This window comes from Phodopus roborovskii, unplaced genomic scaffold (assembly GCF_943737965.1).
Source record: "Phodopus roborovskii unplaced genomic scaffold, PHOROB, whole genome shotgun sequence".
NCBI classification, from domain to species: Eukaryota; Metazoa; Chordata; class Mammalia; order Rodentia; family Cricetidae; genus Phodopus; species Phodopus roborovskii.
The window spans coordinates 4,243,671-4,265,431 of record NW_026126480.1 but is presented as its reverse complement, the minus strand read 5'-3'; the positions used below and the strand labels follow the sequence as shown (position 1 = coordinate 4,265,431).

The 21,761-nt window shown below is 37.6% G+C and overlaps 1 protein-coding gene across 18 annotated transcripts in view; it reads right to left on the bottom strand.

Annotated features, from left to right (window-relative positions):
- Window positions 1-21,761, bottom strand: part of Dlg2 (discs large MAGUK scaffold protein 2) — a 1,341,778-nt gene that overhangs the window by 387,114 nt on the left and 932,903 nt on the right. For 14 of the 18 annotated variants that reach the window (XM_051192230.1, XM_051192231.1, XM_051192225.1 and 11 more), the window contains one exon: window positions 18,005-18,160. The exons of the other annotated variants lie outside the window; for them this stretch is intronic. In XM_051192230.1, coding sequence (XP_051048187.1) covers window positions 18,005-18,160 — 156 coding nt within the window. The remainder of the gene's footprint in view (window positions 1-18,004; window positions 18,161-21,761) is intronic. 18 annotated transcript variants of the gene reach the window in all.

Genomic DNA, 21,761 nt, shown 5'->3' with positions numbered 1-21,761 from the left:
TATTTACTTGGGTAATAAGTATTTATTGAAGTGTTGATTATTGTTCATGACTATTTTGAGTAAATCACTGGCCAGAGATCCAATAAGCAGCCACTTTGCCTTGGTGGATTTTGTTTCCTTCTCTAATTGAATAGTTGTTTGAGTGAACTAAAGGAAAAACAAGGCATTACACAGTCATCAGTAGATTAATTTCAGAACATCAGAACGGTAGTTAAGTAAAAGCAACATATCTACTATAGTTCAATATTTATCACCAAATGCTACATTATACAACATTGGTCAGATACTTTCCCCTTCCTTAGTCTGTTGTCCTGCATGTAAAATGGGGAGTACAGAAACACATGATTCCTAGGGCTCCTCTTAGGGATAATACTTACAGGATCTATACAGCTTCGGTACTTGACTAGAGTAGTTTGTCAGGGTAATGAATACAGTAATTCTTGGCAGTAAAACGAGTATCACTCCACTGTGTACTGTGATTGACACTGTCATCTACTGTTCACAACTTTGCCTGCCTTCACTTTGGTAAGCACACGAAATCTAAATCCTTTGGAAGAAAGCAGTAATGGCCTATTGTCAGGCAGTATTTAACATGGGAATGCAGGAAAGTTGTGGTAAAAGAGAAAAACTTCAACCCTGCAAGCTTTTCCAGGTTAATTTTAAATTTATGATGAAAAGAAACAGACAGAAAATATCTAGAAAAAGAGAGAATCATGCTGGACTATCAGGTATTCTACAACATCTTTAATTGTTATCTTTCATCAAGGATTCCTGGGTGAGGAAAAAGCACTTTTACTCCTGGGAATAATGTCACACAAGGGTTTGTGTCTTCTCGTCCAGATTCCTGTGAAACATTTGTTCCATTTCAATACCAAGAAAGCCTGTTCAATACCAACAAAGCTCCCTTTGTTCCAGACAGGAAACTTCACCGTCTCTATGGTTTTTTTTCTGCTCTACAAAGTGATCCACTGGCGAGTCTAATTAGGTTTGATTCCTGCAAATGTCGGAGGTGTGACTAATTTTGCTAGGCTCTAAAAATGGGACAAGGAGTTGTATCTGAGTCCTAAGCTAGTCATTAAACTAAATGCACAGTTCAATAGTAAACCCAACAGGGCAAATCAACAAAGTAGATTACATACTTTGTTGAAAAGTTGAAGAAAAGATGTCAAGCAAATAGAACTGCAGTCACTCACTATAAGGAGCAATTTTAGAAGTTAATGTGCATGGTGAAACTGCACACACACTGTGCCATGACACCAGAAGAGGGCTCTAGTTCTAAAGCAGAGTTTTTGAGTCATCAGAATGGAACACAATGACCTCAAAGCAACAACACTGGAACCAAGAAAATATGCGGCTTACAGACAATGTCTGCACTAATTTGACATTTTCTTCTCCCAAAGGAGTCAAGGACCTGCCAGACAATGAACATCAAATTAGTAGGGCCTAGCAGCACTTGTGGGAACTCATTTTCCCTGGCATGTTTTAATTTGTATTACAAAAGATAACACAGGTAAAGAGAGTAGTTATTTAAACCTAAAAAAGAAAAAAAAGGTGTCAAGTGTCAAGGTGTTTTTCATACACCTGCTTTGATAAAACCTTTTAGTTGCCTTTGATTATCCTAACAGCTATCACTGTAGCAGTGGTTATTGAGGGAAACATACTAGACATTTGAATACCTACTTTGTGTTTGGCACTACCTATGGTCTAGAAGGGACACTAACAAATTGATACTAAGCAACTCTATTCAAGAGGATAATAATAGTTTAGTGAGGCAAGACTATAGAAATTCTTGATTTGAGAGTAAAACAAAACATTTTTTCATGAAATAATAACTCGTCTTTTAATCGAGAAAATATAACACAGCTTTAGAGAACACAGGGGGTTAGAAAGGCTGGAATATTTAGAAAAGATTCATAGAAGTAGTAAAGCCTTGAGGTCGTTTGGGGAACAATATTAGAATCTGGGAAGTTGGAAAGCCAGCACATTATGAGTGGACAGGGAAGCCAGAGGGCACTGAAAGGGAGCAAGAGAATACAGATGAAAGTAGAGTGACCTGCTTGAAAGGAGAAGCCAGCTAATGAAAAGACAGAACAAAGGTGCTAGCTCAGCATGTACAAATTCTCTTTTCATTCTATGTTGCTTTTCCTCGAGTTACTCTTTCCTCTGGGTTAAAATTTCATATTAGCAGAACTCAAAGGCTACACCTATAATTTCCTCCTCCTGTGTACCTTGTCTTAGATCCAATGTTTTGTGAACCAGTTTTTATTTTGTTTCTTTCTCATGAGTGGGATTTTGCCTTTGTATTTCAGACCAGCTCCTTAGCATACTCAGTGTTATTGGTGACATATAAGAACACTGGTTTTGCAACAGAATTATCCATTCTGTGCATTATTGCTGGTCCATGTTGCCTCTAAAACTCTCAATACCACTTTCTAACTGGTTTACCCTATAGTATTTAATAATATGGAGTTATTAAATTACTTTATTATCCAGCAGTATCAAATATATCCCCTGGGATCCCCCAGAAATATTTTTCCTAAGGTTATGCAATAAATCAAATACCGAGGCTTCAATTTAGAGAGTCTTGATGCCTGCTCCTGAGGGAAAAGCAAAAATTTCTTTGTAGGTTCCCCAGGTGTCAGTTCAGAGTCAGTGAGCTCCCACTAGCTCAGGGCAGCTGTTTCTATGGGATTTGCTCACATTATCACTTCTCCCTCTATTCTACTGTACTCTGGGAGCTTAGCCAGTGCTTAGCTGTGGATCTCTGCATCTGCTCCCATCAATTGCTGGAGGAAGATTCTATGATAAAAGTTCAGGTGGTCATCAATCTGATTAAGGACTGGCTTGGGCAATCTGTGGGGTCACTGGCAGTGGGACCAGGATTTATCCCTAGTGCTTGAACTGGCTCTTTGGAGCCCATTCTCTTTGGAGGGATACCTTGCTCAGCCTAGATGGGGGGGTGCTTGGCCCTGCCTCGAACAGATGTGCCAGACTTTGTTGGCTCTGAGGAGTGGATGGCAGGTAGAATGGGGGGAAGGTGGGGAAAGCAGGAGGAGGGGAGGAAATGGGACCTGGGATTGGTATGTAGAATGAGAAAAGATTGTTTTAAAATTAAACAAATGATAAAACTTAAAAAATTCTTTTGGATTATGCAATTATGAAATGTGTTTCCTTATTTTGGTGTCTTGAAAGTGTACAGAGAACTTGATCTACCCAGCTGTTAGAGAAGAAGAAGCTTAGTGCCACATAAAGGAGAAGAATTTAGTAAAACAGCGGTGACAACAACAAAAGCACAAATGCCAAAAGCAAAATTGTATTTTGCTTTTCTATGTCACTTATGGAGGAGCTGATGGCAGATTAAGGCAATTCTGTCACATAGATATACAACGGAGAAAAAAAGGAGAAGCAAGACTTCTACTTATTTATGCAAAGTTTACTCTGTCAAATGGAATGTCAGGAAAAGTTATTACTACACTCTCAAATCACAAGTTATATGGGAAAGTAATGAGAATAAGCAGGATGGCAATGGGATACATGTGACGTGAAAGTAGAGTGGTGACTATCTAGGAGGAAGAAGGGCACCAGAAGAGGCTATGTGAGATACCTTTGTCCTCATTATATGAACAAAAAAACTTTTGACATTGAGAGGTCATAGAGTTAGTGCAGAGTGAAGTCAGGATTTGAACATTTGAAGTCAGTTACACCCTCCTAAGTGCTTATTAAAACAGTTTATTTAATAAAAAATAATCTAAAATCAAAGACCATAAGTGTTCCTTGTGATATGCTATGGGCCATTTTAGTAGGGATATCTGGTGGGTATGGATTGAAACCAAGGTAAAATGTGGTCCTAGGTAGGCAGATGGGAAGCCCATAGCATGACTGAAATCTAGGGTCAGGCACACATTCCGATAGTGAGGATGTGAAAAGCCAGAGGAAAGTTCATTGTTGAGTGTAATGCACTAATAAAGGATAAAGAAGAGAAATGTCAAGGGGGCAGAGAAGGAAGAAAAGTCCTAAAAGCAAGCAAAGCTATATATGCCTGCAAGTAGTATGTGGATATATATGAAAGAAGGGTTTTTGTGAGAAGCAAACATTAGAGATGAATTTGCACTAAGATAAAATATAAGGTACACAATGTTCCCAATGGATTTGGAAACAGAATCTTGATGACTTTTGGAAATCTATTTCAGAGGACTGATATGAGCTCTAGTGCTGTAAAGAGTGAATGGAATACAGAAGGGGAGATTATATGGACAATTCATCAAGTTGGGAAGAAGGGCATCACAGTGTGTGCAGTGTGTGTGTGTGTGTGTGTGTGTGTGTGTGTGCATGTATGCGTGCGTGTATGAGTGCTTTATGTACACATGTGTGTATGTAGTACAAGGTCACTACTTACAGCTCAAAGCTTACCATTTTAGTTAGGCTGCCTTGCTGGTGATCTGTAGGGATCTGTCTGTCTCTGTTCCCCAATGCTGAGCTTATAAGCATGACAGTAGTGTCTGGCTTTTTATGTGGGTGTTGGGGATTCAAATTTATGTATTCATGCTTTCAGAGCAAGTACTCTTATCAAATGAGCTATCATTCCAGCGCCACAAAATTCATCTTACAACTCCACCCTGCCAACTATTGTATCTAATAGTAAGATGAGAATTAAAAATGCCTATTATGTAGATTTTGTGTAAGGATTAGCAATTATGTTTGCAGACCACTGAATAGAATGTAAGTAGTTATTAAATGAAAACTGTATAATAGTTTTTAAAAATGTAAAATGTCTGAAGATCTTAAACTCTCCTGAATAAGTGATTATTTCAATATTCTGTCACAATAGGCTTGTCCTCTAAACTCCCCTTTAGTTAAGTGAGCCTATATTATTTTATCTAAGTACTTAAAGCCACGGGGGCATACTCTTCATTTTAGTGTTACTATATGAATTATTTAACACTGAAATGGACTTTTACCAGGTTGTTGAGCTATTATCCTACAGATGATTTGCACAGCTCTAATGTTTGGAAGAGTCTTTGGATATTGTTGGGCTTACTTTTTTTTTTAAGAGCATGGATATGGTCTTTGGCTCGACAATCCTTTCTGGCCATATTATGTGTGATGTGAACATAACTTAGTGACTGAAGATGTGAGAAGAGCTTTAGGTCTATTTGTCACATGCTTCCCTTTCATTTTCATTTATAGTGTATATAAGAAATATTAGCAGGGAATGGAATTCCTTCACCTTGACAAGTACTGACATTTGCTTAACATGCTGAACAAATGTTCAGAATGATTGGCCTTGAAAATAAAGTCCATTTGCACCTCTTAATATGTTCCTTTTCAATCTTCTAAGTTTGTTGAATTGATTTTTGTTTTATTACCCTTTACAGGGTCAATGAAAGTAGCCAAGAAGGTTCTTTTTATGTACCCACATTGTGCCTTTGAAAGCTGAATAGTGCAAATCCTTTAAGACATGTCAGAGGCATCCATAGGTGGTATGAGTTCCTTAGGTGCTGCTGCCTATGGAATACAAATGAACCTACCTTTAACAAAAAGTAGATGTCACATTTTGTAATGCACAACAGATATGCTGATGAAGTCTGGTTTCTGTGGCCTGACTTGGAAATCAGGGATCCCAGATCCCAACTTTATTTTCCATCTTCCACAAAGACCTGGATGGAACACTCCCTTCTATCTACTGAGTCTTATGTCTTTTGCCTGAGTGCAGAAGATCTTCCACCAAATGTAAACTCTGCCTTTGAACTTTGATGCTGTCAGTCATTATGTGGTCAACACAAACCACTTGCCTGCCACTCTGCTCACACATCACATGGATAACATGTGGCTTGACAAAAGGAATTGACAGGGAGATAGCCTAGTTTACTCTTATATAGAGTTATTGTTAAAGCAAAAGTTGTTATTTTGTTTAGACTGTTCTGTTTAGCTAGCCATTTGACAAATAACTGTATAAAGGAATAAAGAAACTATGACATTTATATATGATGGAATGCCATGCATGGAAAGATTGAAATCTTGTTACTTGGACTATTCTTGAAACTTGTTATTCTTCTGGGGTGGGATTTCATGTGGAAGAATTTTTAATCATTTGCAATCTCCTTAGTAACCCTCTTTGGATTAAGTAAGAAGAAACTGTCTAAAGGTTGTCCAATAAGCGAGACAGGGGATTAGAGAAAGTTGAGGGGGAAGCATACATGGTAACAGAGAAACAGAAGGAATATTCCATGATTCTGTATGATGGGGTCTCATTATGACAAGGGTAAAGGATAAATCAGAGAGCTTTAAAAAAAAGAATTAAAATAAATCAATGATAGGAAAGAGAGCAAAAAGGACAGCTAGAATTGGAAACTGTCATATACAGGAGGTTTCTGACTAGTGTTTCATGGGATACCATCCAAGATCAGCAGCTGCTTGATGCCTCACTGGACAAGGACTTCTTCATATCTATTCTGATCTTAGTCAGTGTCCCTTCTCTCTTATAGTAACTTTGAACTCTGGTACTTTCAAAGTAGATCATCTTCTGAGAAAGAAAATGTTCTCAAAAATGAATGTTAATAATGCCCAACCAAAATAGCCTGTATCTGTCTTGTGTATTTCCCTGCTGGAGAGACACTCTAAATGAGAGGCTGATTTTATGGGTCACAAGGACCCCAGAGGAAAGTACTCTATTACTAAAATCAGGACAGGGAATATGATTGGGACAGGAACATAGCTGTTCTAGAAGACTGAAGGAGATGATGAAGGACATTCCTTTCTGTCATGGACCAGCAGTCTTACACACCACCTGATATGGTATCTGCAGGAGTTAGTCTGGACCTCTGACTGACTGTGAAGTAGCTGTCCAGGGTAGCAAGAAATCTCTGCCAAATAAACCTTTTTAAAAGATGGAAAGCATCTCACTTTGTAGCTTCCAGACACAGCATGGAAACTAGATGTTGGTTTAGGCAGGGGTTCCATTACAGACAAAGCTGGTAAAGTGAGAAGTTGAGGGAACATTCTTAAAGAGCTGGATAGGAACAAATGTCATAAGACTAAGTAAGACATTATAAGCATGGGAAGCCCTGTGGGAAAATACTTAAGAAAATGGTTGGTTGCATTGTGGGAATAGCTGATACTGTGGGAGAGAAAAAAAAGCATGAAAATTCAGTAATTATAATTGGATCTTGTCAGAGGCTTCTGATTATTTTTTACACTTTTTCTGGCTTCCCATTTCTCATAGTCATGGTAATGTGCACCTGACACTAACAGATTTCCCTGATGGGAAAAATAGTACCTTCTTCAGTAACTGCTACCCTGAGCTTACAGGTGGCAGATAGAAAGAAAAATGAACTATGATCTGATCTTCAGCTTCCATTGAAACTCAATGAATGCAAACTATAGCATTAGGAGAAACTAAGCTGGATCCAAAGTAAATATGGAGAAAAGCAAAGGAAAACACACATACACACACACACACACACACACACACACATACACACACACACACGAATCCACACATGAACACACATATGCACCTGCATGAACACACATGTAGACACAAACACATGCATGAACATACACATGTATGAACACTTACACACAGGAACCCAGATGAATTCACACATGCTCCTGCATGCACACACATACACATGAACACACACATGTGCATGTATTCATGTGCACACACACACAATCATGCATATACACTTGCATACACACGTACACTCTCTTGAAATAATGCATAATACATTCTAGATTTTTCTTTTAACATAGGTGGTTGTTGATACAATGTACAGAAAATATCGTGTGCATCCAGTCACTAAGCCTACTGAAAACAAGACTCATCCACAGCTGGGTTGCATATCTGCATATGCTCCAACTTAATGGACATTTGACACATATTGAAAGTCTGACACAGTTTCCCCCTCTGGAAAATATTAAGTTTGGAGTAAATTGCTTGGTCCATCCTCCTTCTCTGAACTTATGTTACCCTCTTTATCTATTAATCTAAAAGTTGGACAGAAAGGTATTTTCACAATTATGCCCGAGGCATAAGAAAGGAAGCAGGATGCTAGATGATCTTGAGAGAGATGGAAATGATAAAGATAAGTAAAATTCCCACCTCCTACCCAAATGCTGAGCCATCTGCTCTGTTAAGTAGAGTGTTCACAAGACTACCTGCTGTGGAAGAGTAGTCACTGCTCAGTTTCAACCTGAAACTACTTCAACACTGAAAGCTACTTCTCAGACCCCAGGCTGTGGCAAATGCTTCCTTCTTTTAGAGGAGAGAAAGCTTTCTAAATTTGAAGAAAGGTACTGGCCATGTTGGAACAGACTATTTTTATGGTTGGGCACACCTATAACAGCATCACTCAGGAGGCTGAGGCAAGGAGACCTAAAGTTTGAGGCCAGTGACTGTTATACTGTGAGACCCTGTTAGGGGAAAGAAAGCCAACTACAAAGTTTATCCTCTAATGTACACAAGGTCTGCCAACCAAATTAAGGACTTTGAAAAGGCTACAAGAACAAAGTAAATTTGGTCTCACAATAAAGATAAAAATATTCTATATTCAAAAACATTTAAGTATCTCTATGCACATAGGAAGTTTTGCTCAGCAGTCCTCCTATGCTGCCAAGCCAACCATCTGTCCGCCTTCATGATTTACTGCATTCCTAATTAGGCCATGAATGGAAAGAGCCTTTTGTAATAATCTTGTAAAAAAAAATCATTTTTATGTTATTCTGGGGTATCTTTAGCATGGGGAGATCATAAGATGCCATCTAAAATGCTCCCATATTATTGCTCATGCTGATACTGCTGCTCTCAGCACTTCACATGTAACCACAAAATCCTCTTTGTGACCCAGTCAGATGAAAGCTATATTGTTATTCCTTTATGAACGAGGAAGCTAATGACCAGAAAATAACCACAAATCACTCAGGTGGTTTATAGAGATAGCAGTGAAGTCAGAATTCCAGAACTCACAAGACTTAATCTAAAGACTCTACTCCTATCCAGATATTATTTGATTTTTTTCATCTACCTGTCTGTCCGTCCGTCTGTCCGTCTGTCCGTCCGTCTGTCTGTCTGTCCGTCCGTCTGTCCGTCCATCCATCCATCCATCTCTCCACCTGTCCTCCAATCTGTCCATCCCTACATCCATCTGTCTGTCTGTCTGCCTGGCTAGTTTTATGTCAACTTGATACAGGCTAGAGTCATCAAAGAGGAGAAAACCTCAACAGAGAAAATGCCTCCATAAGATCAGGCTGCAAGGTATTTTCTTAATTAGTGATGGACATGGAAGTTCTCCATGCATTGTGGGTGATGCCATCCCTGGGCTTGTGGTCCTGGGTGCTATAAGAAAGTAGGCTGAGCCAAGTCATGGGTGCACATCAGTAAACAGCACCCCTCTATGGCCTCTGCATTAGCTCCTGGTTCTAGTCTCCTGCTCTGTGTGAGTTCTTGCCCTTACTACTTCTGATAATGAACTGCTATTTGTAACTGTGAGCAAAATAACCCATTTTCCCTCACACTTGCTTTCTGGTCATGGTGTTTCATCACAGAAATAGGAACCCTAACTAAGACACACCAGTTTAACATTGCACATGTTTCCTTAGGCTAAATTCATATTCAGAGTGTGATGTGACTACAATATTCATGTAAAGAAATGGTTAAATTTCAGGACCTGCCCACTCAGGTTCAAATCCTACTCATGTGGAAGTTCATTTAGGTTCTTGGGACCTCAGTTTTACCACCAGAAAAATGAACACTGTAACAGCACATACCTTTCTAGGGTACTGTGGTGTTTAATGAGTTTATTTTTGTAAATGACTAACTGGTAGGTAAATATAAGATGCATATGATAATAATTGCTCTTATTGTCATTACTGGAATAGTCATTATTACTATATGCCAAGAACCATTTTTAATATAGACTAAAATATTTATTAAAACAAAATCTTGTTTTAATAATATGTGCCTTATAAGGGCAAGTCTTCTTGTTTTGAGATAGAGTCTTGCTATGTAGTCTTGGCTCACGTGGCATGTGCTACTGGCCCTGGTCTTTTTGTGATAATCATTTTCAGTGATTTTGCTCCATGCTTCCATGTATTTGTTAAACTAAGAACCACAATGTGTTCAGCACAATTGGTATAATCAGAGCAACCTATTATGTTTTTATAAAGATACAATGTTTTATCTTATAAAGATAATAAAGATAAAAACGTTGCAACAGTACTAACAGTACTAACTCATAAAGCCCTCAATACATGTTAGTGGTTTTAATTAATGTCTACAGTCTGGATGTTACTATTTTCATTCTTTCTGAGTCCTATAATTTGTTGCTATAGTGATTTTGTAATAGAATTTTCCTCCATGGAAGGCTGTTTTTGAAATTATGCTTATGCTCTGATTTTTTACCAACACCAAATAATATGATAGTTGCCTAAGTAAATATACTCATTATGCCTAAAACAACAAAAAGATATCCTAAAAGGGGAACTATTCTTACCACCTCAGATGGAGACATAGTCTTTTTTTTTTTATTAAGCAGCAGACCAATTAAACTTGTTTGTTCAATTTCAGGTATTTACTTAAACTAGAGAAGGAGTTCTGAAGTGAGACTAACCTAGGCTGGTTCAAGGTCTTTCATAACGAATAGTTTACCCTTGATCAAGCCTTCATTCTTATCCTGTCTGTCAGCATTGTAGGATGCCAGAGAGCTTGTATGGTAGGTGTGTTTGGTTGCATATTACACAATTTCCATTGTGATTAAAAAATCTATTCTTGGATTCTAATTTAAAGGAAATTCTTGCCCAAGTATTAAAAATTAGAAAAAAAACATATTGGGACAGAAGTTAGTGCCAAGGGTCATTTAGAGAATGCATCAGTTGAAAAGCAAGACACATTTCATTAGGAATCTTTGTATGCATCACACTTGGAGGGAAAGAGGCTGGAAATTAAATCTGGAGATCACAGCCTCAGTTATATTGTAGGGTCAATGGACCTCTCCTGATTATCTTTAATTCAGACAGGGCTTGGGGAAAATCTCTTCCAAAAAAGATAGAGGACATCTTTCAAATTGAAGTTGGCACAAAGATTTAGGAAGTATTATGCTTTAGGAACTGTGTCCCAAGGCCTTCCTCTATGGTTTTAATGAAAAACAAAACAATAATTCTTTAGATTCTACCTACCCTTTAAGTAAGAAAGTAAATGATTTGTCCATATTATTTTTCTATTGGTGCTATCCTCAGATTGAATAGTTTGAGTAAGGCTCAGGCTTTCTTCCATGACCCACAACTTGGTGGCAGAGTGGACATGAGCTGTGGTGACTGAATGAGAAGTAGGTGCATGCAGAATGGGTTGCAATGAGGGCACAACTTCATGAGAGCCTGGGTATAAAACAGAGCATGCTCTCAGTAGGGTTCAGAGATTCCACTTGCTTTTTGGAGCTCACACTGACAAACATGTTTCTCTACACTTGTAGTAAGGGAAAGGAATGTGTATGAGTTCAAAGCTTTAAAGAGTAAATAAGGAGGAAGAAAATATACAGGTCAATTCCTGGATGGAGAGATTAATTTACTCAATTTCTCTAGATTCCCACAACTGTCTATGAGGGGACCAGCACAGATATGATCATTTCTAAGCTTCTTAATGAGAAAATTGAAGCAGAGAGAAACACACAAAGAGGGATAGTGTGAGAGAGATAGAGAGAGAGATAGAGAGACAGAAACACAGTCAAATTTATGATATATAGGTTGGTAGGTAGGTAGGTAGATAGGTAAGTAGGTAGGTAGATAATAGATAGATAGATAGATAGATAGATAGATAGATAGATAGATAGATGAATAGCTAAAATGTTAGTGATTAGTATGGCCAAAGAAAGGACTTGAACTCAACCAGTGTAGATACCATTGTTAGCATCTCTATGAAATCATATGGCTCACTCTAAATGAGGGTCCTAATGCTCTTTGTTTCTCTTACTTTTCATTACTTTAAATAACACCAAATCTCCTTTTACATGTTGCACATTAATTGTAGAAAATACTGGGTTTCATTATATTTTCATGTGTAAAGATGAAATTTTGTTGTCTTTTAAGGAGCTTTAAGCATATTTGTTATGGAGAAGAGTGTCCATGATCTCTAAGAAGCAATGTAGTCACCATCTAGTAAATATGCCAGTCCAAACATTTCTGCCCATGTACCAACCACTAAGTAGCATTTAACACATAAAAGCCTTCATCTATTTGTATCATCTCTGCAGACTCAGCTTTGTTTATCAGGATGCCATGTGTGCTTTATGATGTGGATGAGACACGCTCAATGCCCTGACTTCAAATGCTTTCCACACAGTAGGATAAACAATCTCTTTACCATCATGGAGCCCTCATCTAGTAGCTGATGGAAACAGAAGCAAACACCCACAACAAAACACTGAGTTGAACTGGAATCCAGAAGCATAGAGGGAAGACAAGACCAGGCTGCAGAAACACATAGAGCAGCTGGCCTGAACAAGGAGGCGCTAATGGGCCCTCAGACTGATAGCTGGGAATCCAGAATGGGACTGACTCAGACCCCCTGAACATGGGTCTCAGCTAGAAGGCCTGAGCAGTCTAAGAGACCTCAGACAGTGGAACCAAGATGTATTCCTGGTGCACAAAAGGACTTTGAGGGCACATCCCCCATAGAGGGATACTCCCTTAACCTAGAGACAGGAGAGAAGTCCTAGTCCCTACTTCAAATGACTTGAGAGATGTAGATGACCCCTCCTGGAGGGCATCACCCTACATGTGGAGTAGGGGGGAAATGGGAGGGGAGGGTGGTTGGGGGAGATGAGAGGGTGGGAGAGAGGGGAAGAGAAGGAGGGAGAGGGAACTGGGATCAATATGTAAAATAAAAATAAATTCATAATAATAAAAAGTACAATTAATATGGAAATTTTAGAATTGGCCAAAACCTCCCCACTTTTTATAGTAAAAACTCCAAAATCTTCAGCCTGGTAAGAAAGTTCCTCTATGGTATGCAGGTACCTATAACTCCAACTTGAATAGCCTTATTTCTTTTATTTCAAACACATTTCTTCTCCAATTTAAATGTCCTTCTGATAATTTCAGGAAAACTAGAAACATAGTCTGTTTATTTTTAATTGTTTTTGTAGCTAAGGTTTCTAAAACCTGACCTGCTAGCCTCAGTGCTAAATCTCTTCTGAGCTCAAGTGCAACCTGACTTATAAGTTGTTCTTCATGCAAATAGACTTTTAAATTTAATTGATTTCAAAAATTAAAAAAAAAACCAACCAGCCACAGAGATTAGGTCCATTAGCAGAATAGGCCTATGAGCAGATTTATATTACACAGTGACAACGACATCACTTGTCTGTCACTGAATTTAAGGGAGGAGACTATGTCTTATCTAGTTTTGAACACAAAATGTAGGATCTAACTGGCATGTTACAGTTCCATGAATATATTCTCTTCAATAACTGAAAGTATTTTATATTCATTTGATACTTTGAGTCCATTTCTTATCCAAAATCTGCCAGCACATTTTAATTGGCTATCAACTGTTTTGCCTCACTCTCTCTTTTAAACTGCAAAATAATAATAATGAAGACCATTTTTTATAAAAAGAACACATGAAAATATTACATAGATGTGGAAAAGACAGCCAGGAATACCATTCACATTGCCCTAGGAGTATCAAAAGGAATAGCTTGATCTTTCAAAGTAGAAAACCAATTACAACATCAAAAACTCTTTTTTCTCTAAAGAAAAAGTGATGTACTAGATAAGTAGAAGCCTAATAGCAATGTCATTTTTTTTTTTAAATAGAACTTCACATTTTAGTTTAACTCCAGGCTCTACTCATTTCTTTTTTTGTGCATCAACTGAAAAGTTACTTTAGACATAACCTGCATCTTTAGCCAGAGTGCTAAGCAATTTCAAAGGCTTTCCCAAGGAAAACATAACACTTCTTATAGATAATCGTTTAAGAGTAAGATATGTACTCAGTTTATCCCTGTTCATGTATTATATGTTCAAAGAACAGGGAACTAGGATGTTTCCACTGAAACTCAGGCAACAAAGAAGGAGGGACTCTCCTTAGTTTTGTCAATATGTCCATATTTCTGGGTGTCAATCCAGGATTAATGATACAAACAAGGGTAGTTTCATAGGTTGAATTTCCCTGATCTAGTGTAAATATTAATCTGAGGTTTGAGGCAGTGACTGTTGTACCAATATGGATGTACTTTTCAAACAGACTCTGGGGAATTCTCAAAAACTCTGAAAAATATATCCCACAAGTCGCTGTAGTTTAAAGGTCACACCTTTGTTTCCCTCCAGTACTTTTGGTTGGTCTTTTCAGCAAGCATGTCAGTAAAACATTGTTATAGTATAGTATTTTGCATTTGGCTAGAGCTTGATGCATCTTGGTTGGATGAATAGGTAGGTGCATTCTTTCAATATTATTCTTAGGTAGAAGATTCTAGCATGTTTTAGTGTTATTATGAGTAACATTAAAACACAGACTAAGGAAGGTCATAGACTAGGTTCCTTGGCATGGCAAACCTAGAGATGGGATTTCATATTTGATTTCTTTGTAAAAGAGCATATGACATATTTAAGGATACAGTGGAAAAGTAAGATATAGTACAAAACATGAATTCAGAATATTTGAACAATTTTCATGAAAAACTAGCTACATTTCAAGAAACATCTTCTTGGGGGAGGTTGCTCCCCTGTGGAGAAGTAAATAAACATGGCACTCTTGCTGAAGAGTCCACAGTTGCCTAATAGATCTGTAATGTGGACACCGAGCACTTGAGTAATTTAGGTAGGAGTGTAACACACAGTGAGTTTCCATCATTGTGATCTGTTTCCATCTGTAAATTAAAACATTATGGAATAGTGTTGTGCATTTGTTATGAACTGAATAAACCAAGCTTGAATAGAACTTGGTCCAGAAATAGTTATCAGTTTGCTTGTCTGAAGATCATATTTCCTTGCTTACTTATTTGCTATTTATCAAAATAAAATAAAAGTGTACAATTCTTAAATTTTTAGGGACAGATATAGAGGTGTGTGTATGTGAGCATGTGTGTGTGAAAGAGGGGTTGGGTAAAATAGGGATCTGATTTTTCTTTCAGAGAGTTTCTCTAACCAAATGTAATTTAAGTTTGGATCTAAGATGACCAGAAGTTAATTAGGTAAAGTGTAGAAAAGCCTTTCAAGTAAAGTGAAAAGCACACAGGGAATGCTCAAGACAGGTAGAATATAACACATTTTGTGAAGGGAATCTATGCTAGTGTGAATACCATGGTCAGCAAAAGTGGTGAAATTAAGTGTTCAAAAGGCAGGCAGGTGCTAGGTCATGCAGAATCTGACTTTGCATTTTATCCTAATGCAAATGCAAAAGGAGAGAGATATGATCTGTTTTATTTTAACAGATCACTTTAGCTGCATTCACAATGCTGACAGGGGAAGTGGGGAGAACAATCAGAAAGCTATTGTAGGAAGGAGATGATGGGCTTTGATTGTAGAAACAGAAACAGAGGGAAGAAAATAGACTTGAGGTGTTATTTTGAGGGTAGAATCAATAGGACTTGAAGATGGATGCAGTGATGGAGGTGGGAAGACTGATGGGATAAGTATCATTTTCACATCTTTGATTTCAGCCACTGGGCCAATGTTGATGTCATTCATTGAGTTGGAGTTTGAGGAAGGAGGAACTAAGTGGGTTTGAATACTTTTGGTATCAGTATGTTGCTGAGAAAAGCCTCTAGAATGGCTGCACATATACATATGTGTATATTTTTTTTTTCTAGAGAGATAAAAGAAAAGGTAGTGGTAAAATGAAAGAAGGGGGAAAGGAGATCGAATTAGAAGGAACAGAAAATAGAAATCCTGAAGTCATGAGGAAGGTGGGTGTGGTTTGGGGACTGGTGCTTATCAAAACTGCCTAGGGAATGTGATTTGGAAATGAAGTACTGATCAAACCATAATGCTTTGATCTTAAAAAAAAAAACAGAAAAAATGTCTTTTTTTTTTCTTCATAATAGTGATCACAGCAAGTAGACAGAAAAGAACTAATCTGATGGGTTCTCACTAGAGTTAATGGCCCCCCAATAGTTGGTGAATTTTTAAGGAGGAATGTATCCCAGTGGAGTGGATGGAAGTCCATGTAAAACTCACATTCATTAAAAAAATATGTATATACACTAATGCTGAGTCAGAAAAATAGCGGTGAGAAAAAGACTAAGAGAGAGAAAAATGAAAGTTGAATGGTTGGAAAGTTTCCAGTGAGCAAGGATGTGGTGACACTATGCATGTGTCGCTGCATTTATCCTGTTCTGCCAGGTCATCTGTCCCTTGGGCTTGAACCCCTGATCTGTCATTTAGTGGATGATCTGGAACAAAGCAAGTAACTTCTCAAATTTTATCTTTCCTCATTTAGAAAAATAAAATGATGATCACATATTTCTCATAATCTGACTCTACAGATTGAAGGAAATAATTCATAAGAAGTGCTTTAGCCAAATGCTTGACTAAAGAAGAGTTCACTTTGTAGAGCTGCCCAAATGTAGCTGAACATAGGGAAACAATTACTACAGGGTAAATATCTTCCTTTTGTCCCATGTCTATGAAATCTCAGTTTTGAGTTTCTTACCTGTATAGGTCACCACACCAATAAACAGTCATTTTTGAATTATTTAAGAAAGGTAGGATTTAATTAATATTTGTAAATCACTATAAAGAGTTATTAAACTTAAATTATTGCAATAAGTGAAAAATTTCCAGCTGATGGGATAGTCAAAATTTTCTCACTTTTTTCTAGAAACGCTAGCTAGAACTTGCTATTTAGTTTTCTTAGAGATCACTAATTGACTTTTAAGTGGATTGCCTGAAAACATAAAAAGAGATGTCTTAAATGAAGATCCTTTCAACATATTTATTTTCACATTGAATTATTCTAAAATCTGTTTGTATTTTCCTTAGCCCTAACAACATTATGAAGATGTTGAGTCTGCAATATAATTAAATAAGCATTTACTCTGCATGGGAATATTCCAACTGGGCTCTCCATCTAGACTGAATCTCAAGCACTTCATGGAGCACTAGATTTTATGTTTCCTATCTTGCTTTCTCTGTGGCTCTGGCTACTGTTTGGTAACGGGCTTTTCGGTCTCATACACATGCTTTTTAAAAAGAAGATGTGTGTTCAGTCTTTAGTCATAGAAGAATTTGTTTGCAAAGTTGTTATGGAACTCACTCTGTAGACCAGGCTGGCCTCAAACTCAGGAATCTTCCTGCCTCTGCTTCCTGAGTGCTGGATTCAACATGGAATAACTCAGAACCTTCTAAGGTTAAATTCGAGCTGTATATTTACTGGCAAGATCATGCTGAGGGACATCCCACAACCCAACCTTCCTTGACTTTTGTATCTTTACATACACAGGGATGAATTAAATAAGAACATATGTAAAATCCTAACAAGTAGCAAAGTATAAATACAGTTCATGTTCACTGTGATTAGATAGAACCAAATAATTCTATAGTTTTAGGAAACTGGTTATTTCCTCAGGAATCCAGCTATATGACGACTTTAATGTAATATCTTAGCTGACATGTTAAAAGACAATAACAGCATGTACATATTTAGGCCATTGTATCTGAGGCATAGTGAACATTTATTAAGTATTATTTAGAATACTCAGCAAATGTTCTCTTTTAGCCCTCTAATGAAGGAAATAGTGGTGGAACAATGTAATTATTTACTTATTGAACACATGGAGCTCTACATGGTCATGTTTGAAAGTGCTTTGTGAGCACAACAGCAGGAAAACAAAACAAAACAAAAAGAAACACAATGTTCTTAATTGCTCCCATTGTATCATGAAAGCTGAACATCTCCCACAAGGAAGGTGCTGAATGCAAAAAATAAATGAGTGGAGACGAATTCCACCCACCCATCCTTGTGGAGGCAAATGCAACTGGAGATGAAGTGAGGAAGCGCATGCAGTACCTGGTCATGTCAGAGTCAGGGAGCAGGCCTAGATGGTAGTGGGGGTAGGGAGCTGAGAGAAGGAAGCTTTTGTCACACTCAACAGGGGAATAGTGCCTGGGTGAAGCAGGCTTATCACATAGTTTGTTCACAGTGCTGTAAACGGGTTCCGGAGGCCTGGTAATACAAGAGGAAGACAAAGATGCATAGTTAGCACACAGAAGGACCAATCAAGTAGCTAGTAGTATTTCACTGTATTTAAAAGTTAAAGCCCAACTACATGACATTTTATCATTATAGCCTAGTATAAACCAAATTTGCTGCTTACATTTAATACAACACACATCATTTATAGGTTTATTTGTACATGTTTTGACTTTATTCCTTAGCCTCAGTTGTGAGCAGATATGGCACCGTACATGTTTAGTACAATGTGACCTGGGAAGAGAATATTCGGAACAAGCTGCTGACAGGGAAGTTGATTTTGCTAGGATCTTTTTAGTTATCTCCTACTGAATTCCTCCCTCTTGTAACTTGAGACTCAAAGCAATATGATGACTGGTACTTCAAAAGCAACCTAGAGGATACAGGTAAATTATACAGGCAGTTGAACATAAAGGATGAGGCTTAGAGCCAATGTCACTGATGACATGTGGGAATATTATAGCCTTTGGGTTCCTTTCATGTAGGATAAAAACACATTATTTAGTTTAAGGTACTGCCAACTTTTGTTATATAAACAGGATCTAAAATTCAAATATAGTTTTTACAAAATTTATGACTATAGCTTTAATATAAAGAAATAGCTATCTTAGACTACCATAAGAGCTAATACATTTAGTTACATTTATAGTTCACTGAGCCCTCTCCCTACATAGGAAAATATAAGGAATGCTATTTTCTTACTATATAATTTAGAGTTTGTAACTATTCAAAGAACTCACTGAATCTCCATGCTATAACATTGCTGAAATCTGTTCTAAACTTCCAGCATAGGATCTTGGAAAAAAGGAGTTAATGAATATAAAATATTTCCGTGATGATGTAACCTCCGTGTCCTATTTGCACAGGAGAAATGATTCAATTTTCAGGCTGATTTGACTCTCCAGACCAAGAAAATTATGTTACCATTTTTTTTTAGTTCATTTGTACCATATTTAGAGAAAAAATAAAATAAAATCAAAGCTGACTAATATGTGTCCTCAAAAACATCATAGCTATATTGTATTCAGCTAATGATAAATGCTTCACTTTCTGAATACCATAATCCATTCAAGACAACGAAACCTTGTACTTTGCCAACAAGAGCCGAACTCTTTAAACTTTCACTTGTATTTTTATAATAATTTTATGTCTATATAATATTATTACATTATTCAATAATTAAATAATTCAGTATTTGGGGAAAGTTGAAATACATTGTGTTTTAGAAGTAGATGCTTCTTTTTTCTTGCTTCTAGTCACCTTCAGTGTTCCTTAATCATGAATTAATTACTTATCTATGCTTAATTATGTACCATCCAAAGTCTTGTGGAAGCAGAGATAAATTACTGGTGTCACAGATTCATGTAACTCTGCTGTTCAATTTGCCATTCCTTTCTTCCTTGTTTATGTGTTATTTTATATGGTTACATGCTAAAAACTAGGTATCTTTGACTCAGAGTCTTTTCTTGACTGTTAGAATACTTGATGCCTGTGGACATGAATCAATGAGAAGAAACAAAAACTAAGGCATGGCACCCTTGCCTAAGTCCTCTTATAAGCAAACAGCAAAATCAAAACGGTGGTGAGAAGGTGGTTCATCTTTGAAGCTTTTCATCCAATAGCTTCATTAAAGTCCTAGATTTCAGTACAATATATAATAAGTGCTACACAAGCTATATGAATGCTTATGCTAGGAACTAGATAAATGTTCACTGAGTAAACAGGTAGTATTTGTTCTTCTTTACCAAGAAAAATATATTTTTCTGTCTCTTTAAGAAAACCCTGGAGTATTTTGAGTATTTTTAGATTGTCATGAGATCTAAAAATTTTTATGTAATTCTTCATTTTTAGTTTACAAACCCCAACACTGCTATTGAACAAATGAAAGAAAAGCTTTCAACACTTGGCATGCAGGGTTTGTGTATCCTCCGCAGACTGAGCCCCTTATGTTAGTCTCTGGTAACCATGCCTGCCCACAATCCTTGTGAGGGTTCCTCCCTACATACATCATTCTCCTTGAAGATTTCTTAGCCCTAAGCCTCAGAAGGTCTAATATCTGCAGCCAGCATATTAGTCATTCCTCATAGTTATGTTCCCTGTGACATCTCTGCAGGTAGATAAGAAATGCCAATCACTGTCACTGGCATCAGAGTGTCTGGAATAGATGTCCCCACCGCTCCAGTAAAAAAATGCAGTGGGGACATAATTTTCTGCAGTGTGAGTCAGCCAGTCACAATGGAAGGACCTGTTTGTTATAAGCATCCAGAGTCAGAAAGTAATGAATATGAAAGTCCAACAAAGGTGTTTACTTGCTCTCTTTATTCTGTGGTTATCTCCAGGACTAGTAGAAGGGATAGTTGAAGATATTAGTGAATCGCTAAGAGAATTTAGAAATAAATAATTTATCCTGGTATGCACTTACCAAAGGCCAAAGAAAAATGACTTCTTGGTCTCATCTGCTGAACCAACAGCATTTATTTGCTTATCTATAGGTTTATAATTGCAGGCTTTTGTAGCATATAATTAACACAGTTCTGGCCCTTGGTGATCTCTGAACTCCATTAGCACTTGTTATTTGCTCTGCTTCCTTCATATTTTTAATCACAAGCACACATGTAATTATGGCACACTAGAGAGGGATGCCTCATCCATACCCTGTTTAAAAAACCTACCCAGTCTGTAACAGCCCCTCTCTGTCGCCATCTTGATCCAATCAACCCATCCACTGAATAGCCAGTGTGACTTAGACCATTTGACCAGAATTGCCCTCCGCCCCTGAAGTTCATGATATATGTGGTAGGAATTAAAAGAAAAAGAGAAATACAATAGCCAGGCCTACTTTGTTCGATTCTTCTATAAGAACTGGGTAGTTATGAATACAGCTAAAGAAAAACACCAGGCTGGAGAAACCCACAGAAACAGCTGACCTTAACAAGGGGGAGCTCATGGACCCTAGTCTGATAGCTGGAAAGCCACTATAGGACTGACCCAGACACCCTGAATGTGGGTGTTAGTTAGGAGGACTGGCAGTTTATGGGGCCTCTGGTAGTGGACCAGTATTTATCCCTAGTATACAAATGGACTTTGGAGCCCATTCCACTTAGAGGGATACTCTGTCAGGCTAGACACATGGGGGGAGGGCCTGGACCCTGCTTCAAATGATTTGACAGCCTTTAAAGATCCCCCCATTGAAGGCCTCACCCTCCCTGGGGAGCTAAAAGGGGATGGGATAAGGGTCTGTGGGTGAGGAAGGGGAGGAGATGATGGAGAAGGAACTGGGGTTGACATGTAAAATAGCTTGTTTCTATTTAAATTAAAAAAGAAAGAGAAATTATATAAGAATATATAATATATATATATTATATATATATTAGAAAATGTACACACACAGAGGCACTGTAGAGGCATCGTCTAACTATAGAGCACAAGAGTAGACCTTGACTACATATGTCCAAATGTCTTTGGGTTCCCAGTCTGGGATCATTTTAGAATAACAATCTAGGCAGCCTAGGAGGAGGATGCAAGCCATTGAACTTCCATGATTTTTTCCTTGTGACATTTGTTGTATAATGAA